Raw genomic sequence first — 5,115 nt, 5'->3', positions numbered from 1 at the left:
CAAAAAAATTGATGTTTGGACTAAACTTCACAAAAATGACATTTGTGCAAATTTGTTTAACTAAAACTATGTAAATGAGTAAATGTCACTTGTTTTTTTTTTTTTTTTTTTGCTATTATAAATATATGTCATAATAACCGACTATATATAAATATACCAATGGGCCATTAGTAGTGGCACCCAACTTTAATAATGATAATACTTTTCAATTTAAGGAAAAAAAGATGAAACATAATTATTAACTAAATAATTAAACATAAATCCCACAGTGCAACATTTTTTGCTATTTAAAGGAACCATGATCCTCACATTTATTCATTCCATTTGAAATAAAAATGTCTGCAGAAATCAACAAAGAAGAAATTGATTCCAAAGAAGAAGAAGCAGCGGTAAAAGAAATATGGAAATATGTTTTGGGTTTCACTCCAATGGCTGTGGTTAAGTGTGCCATTGAGCTCAGGATCCCCGATATTATCCAAAAACATGAAACCCCGATGACACTTGCCGATCTTGCATCCGAGCTCGGGTGTTCATCATCATTCTTGTATAGAATCATGAGGTTCTTGATCCAGTATAAAATATTTCAAGAAAAGCCCATATCAGACACATCCACTGGATACGCTCTGACACCTTTGTCCCGGCTTCTAACGAGGCATGGAAAGCATAGCATGGCCGATTTGGTGCTTTTAGAGAGCACTCCGGTCATGTTAGCACCATGGCACAAGCTAAGTTCTATGGTTTTGGGCAGCGAAAACACGCCTTTTGGGGAAACACATGGTGATGATCTATGGAAATTCACAGCCGCCAATCCTAGTCATAGTAAGCTCTTTGACGATGGAATGGCTTGTGATGCTCGAAATGCGGTGAGGGCGGTGATCGACGGTTGTCCGGAGGTGTTTAAGGGGCTGAAGACGGTGGTGGATGTTGGTGGTGGTGATGGAACGGCTCTAGGGTTGATTGTTGAGGGTTGTCCATGGATCAAAGGGATTAATTTCGATCTGCCTCATGTTGTTTCGGTCGCTCCTGCATGGAAAGGTGTAGAACATGTTGGAGGCAGCATGTTTGATCATATTCCAAAAGCTGACGCTGCTTATATGATGGTTAGTGAATTTATGTGAGCTGTTACTTTGTATTTTTTTTTTCCATTTCTTTATATAGGATTGTCAGGATAAGCGATCTTTAAAATATATTTGAAGATATGAAAACACATTTTATAAATGAAAACACATTTTCTTAAATCTTTAGATTGACTTGTTAATTTTCTCCCAATAAATAATAAAGAAAAAATTATATCCTAGCAAAATTTGCATATCTACTAATTACTAATGAGTATAATACGATATATAGAGGTTATTTTGATCTTTATATTTGCTAGAGACTAGAGAGTTTCAAACTTGTTCCTGAAATGATCAAATTTGAATATTTTAGAAAGTATTGCATGACTGGGGAGATGACGAATGTATTGACGTACTAAGAAAATGTCGAGAGGCTATTCCTCAAGATACAGGGAAGGTGATCCTTCTAGAAGCAATTGTTGGACTTGAAGAAAACCATGAGTATAACGATGTGGTATTGATGATTGACATGGTGATGATGGCTCATACAAGCACGGGAAAAGAACGAACTTTGAGAGAATGGTCTTACGTGTTTAATGAGGCTGGATTCACTCGTTACACTATAAAACAAATTAGATCCTATCACTCTGTTATTGAAGTTTATCCCTGAATGTCAGTCTTTTAATATTAGCAGCTATGATTTTCGGAAGAAGGGTATCTTTGTTTTGTATGTTTTGTAAGTTTGTAATGATGTGTTGTTTTGCAATAGAATAATTATTGTACGTTTGTAATGTTGTGTTGGTTTGCAATAAAAATGTGATTATTTTAGTACATGTAGACTACACTATTATAAAATGCTCAATAATGTTCAATCATGTTCAAACTTCAAAAAGTTATTCAAATCGTTTTCAAATTTAATAAATCTCTTAAAAATTCTAAAAAGTTAATTGCATCGTTTTAAAAATGTGTAATAATGCATAACAGATAATTTTGTCTCTCTCTATATTACTAAACTATTTTTTTACGATATCAAAGCATTATCCAATATTTTACTTTGCTGGATGTCTATTTCTATTTTTGAATTATTCATATCAAACTTTAACCAGTATCTTACTTTATTAGATGTTTGTTTATGTTTTACATAATTTTAAGTTTAATATCATTATCTATACCAATATATCCAGCGACTTAACTCGTTTATTTTTACTTTGTTATTATATAATTACGGAAAATATGTAAACAATGGGCAGAAATTAAATGAATCTCACCATGCATGATTTTTTGCTGTTAAAAGGATTCCGATCCTCACATTTATTGATTCAATTTAACATAAAAAATATCTTCACAAATTAACTGAGAGAAAATTGATTCCAAGGAAGAAGAAATAGCCACAAAAGTAATATGGATACATGTTTTGAGTTTCACTCGAATGGCAAGCTAAGCAGTGCTATGGGTCTCGGCGGCGACAACTCATTTTTCAAGCAGCAGATGGTGATGATGTTGGTGATTTTAGTGTCACTATGTCATTTTATGTAATTGGAAATAACATGTGAGCTAAGGGGCTTCTTAATTAGTACTCTAATATATGTAGGGGTTGGTGCGGAGTGCACGCATGTATAAGATCAAACTAGAAGCCGGTTCGACGTCAAGTCAGGGGTCCGGGGGCAGCGCCCATGGGTCCAGGGTTTCCACAGGGGCGGCGCCCCTTTGGCGGGGTCTAGGGGCAACGCCCCTAGCAGGGTCCAAGGAGCAGAGCCCCTGGCTAGGGTCCCGCGGGGTTTGGGGCAGCGCCTCAAAACCTCATCGAATTTTACATATGAGAACATAGTGGAATATTCGGATTCTTGAGGTGATTATGGTAAAACTAATGAAACTCGTTAGTTTTTATAACCCTAAATCATCATTAATCCGGATTACCCTGACTTGCTTCCAAAGCAACTAATGACAACCCATCCTTAATGAAATCCTAATTTCGTTTATTATAAAAACAAATCTTCCTGTTGTGAAGTGAGATCCAAAAATTAGCTCTTGTTCTCTTAAAACTCTCACATAATCTTTCTAGCAAATTGGCTTACGATTTTTGTGCCTAAAATCGTAAGTGTCCACTTCCATTACCCTAGGCTGAATTTCTTGCAACCTAGGCATAGGGTAGAAATATCAGTTCGGAAAGTGTTCTCACGATCCAAGTTGGTATCCAAATCTCCACCACGAACCCTATAATATCCTACAATCAAACTTATATCTTCTGTTCCTGGAGATGGGTGATTCAATCCGCAAGATAAACCACTAAGTTTGCAAGGTCGGAGAAGTTCGAAGGTGTTGACTTAAGGCGGTGGAAGAAGATGCACTTCATGTTGACTACTCTGAAGGCAACATATGTGCTGACTACTCCTAGACCAGCAGAGCCTGAGGAAGGTGTTGTTGAGACAATTGAAGAGATAAGGAGGATACAGAAATGGGACAATGATGACTACATCGGCAAAGGTCACATTCTTAACGGTATGTCTGATGTTTTATTTGATATCCATAGTGTAGCCTTGTGTGCCACGGAGTTGTGGGACACCCTTGAATTGAAATATATCACCGAGGATGCTTCTAGCAAGAAGTTTCTGGTTAGTGACTTTAACAATTATAAGATGGACGATTCAAGGTCTGTTACTGAACAATACAATGAACTCCTTGGCATATACGTTCAATTTAAACTATACCATATGAATATAGATGAATCCATTAATGTGTCAACCGTCATTGAAAAACTTCATCCATCCTGGAAATACATCAAACACAACTTGAAACATGAAAGGGAGGAACGGTCTTTGGTTCATCTTGCTAGTCTCATTCGTATTGAAGAATCTCTTCGTGCGAAGGAAAGTGACAAATCTGAAAAACCCAAAGGAAAAGTTGAATCTGGACAGCCCTCGGTTCATATGGTTGAAAACAAACCAAGGAACCAAAACCACAAAGGACATGGAAAACGTAAGCAAGAACATGTCCCAAGCAACTCCAACAAAAAGAGAAAGGATCTGGTTTGTTGGAGGTGCAATCAAGTTGGGCATTACAAGCGTGATTGTCGTGTGAATTTAGGCAACAATGGTACTAGAAACAGTGGAGCCAATAGGAAATTGAATGGGTCTTCAACCCAAGTTAAAGGAGGTCAATTTTTGACTAACTTTGATAATTCTAATCAGAATTATGTTTACTATGTTTCATTTGTTCCTGAATCATTCTATGTGCAGGATGATGATGTTGCTTGGTGGATCGACTCTGAAGCAACGAACCTTGTATGAAAGGATAAATGGATGTTTGAAACATTAACTTCGCTTGAAGATGGGAGGTGCTGAAAATGGGAGACGATTCTTTTATTTTGTGGTTTAGGTGTCGTGTGTCTTGAATTTACTTAGGGAAAGACAATTAAGTTATTTAATGTTTTTCGGATAAGTTTATTTGTGGAATGTTTATTGGATTTGGATATTTAAATAATAGAATGTTTCGTTTAAATATTGTTGACAAATTATTACTTGTTCAGAATTCTGCTTTTGTATCTTCTGCTTCTAATGTTGATAAATCTATGCTTTGACATGTAAGATTAGGTCATGTCAACTTTAGAAGGATGCATGAGATGTCCAAAGACGGATTAATTCCAACCTTTGATATGACATATGATAAATGTAAAACATGCATGCTTAGAAAAGTGACAAAACAGCCATTTCCTAATGTCACTAGAAATTCAGCTGTTTTGGAACTTGTGCACAGTGACCTATGTGACTTTCACTCTACTCCTTTGGGAAACAAAAATTATGTAGTCACTTTTACTAATGATTGCACTCAGTTTTGGTATGTGTATTTGTTACATTCTAAGGATGAAGCCTTAGATAAACTCAAAATATACAAAACCAAGGTGGAATTGCAGTTGGGCATTCCGGTTAAATGTCTTAGGACTGATAGAGGAGGTGAATATATGGATTCCATATACTTCCAATCAGTCGGTATCATTCATGAGACCACGACACCTTACACACCCCAACAGAATGATATTGCTGAAAGCAAAAATCGAGTTTCA

General features: G+C 36.3%; 1 protein-coding gene across 1 annotated transcript; it reads left to right on the top strand.

Moving 5' to 3' along the window:
- The first annotated feature begins 320 nt into the window (after positions 1-320).
- On the top strand, positions 321-1,886 carry LOC111914970 (acetylserotonin O-methyltransferase). Its single transcript, XM_023910677.2, has 2 exons — positions 321-1,100; positions 1,429-1,886. Exons 1-2 carry the CDS (start codon positions 336-338, stop codon positions 1,723-1,725), a joined length of 1,062 nt encoding a protein of 353 aa, XP_023766445.1. The 5' UTR covers positions 321-335; the 3' UTR covers positions 1,726-1,886.
- Positions 1,887-5,115: the final 3,229 nt, after the last annotated feature.

This window comes from Lactuca sativa, chromosome 8, assembly GCF_002870075.4.
Source record: "Lactuca sativa cultivar Salinas chromosome 8, Lsat_Salinas_v11, whole genome shotgun sequence".
Classification (NCBI taxonomy): Eukaryota; Viridiplantae; Streptophyta; class Magnoliopsida; order Asterales; family Asteraceae; genus Lactuca; species Lactuca sativa.
This window is presented reverse-complemented; position numbering and strand designations above follow the sequence as displayed.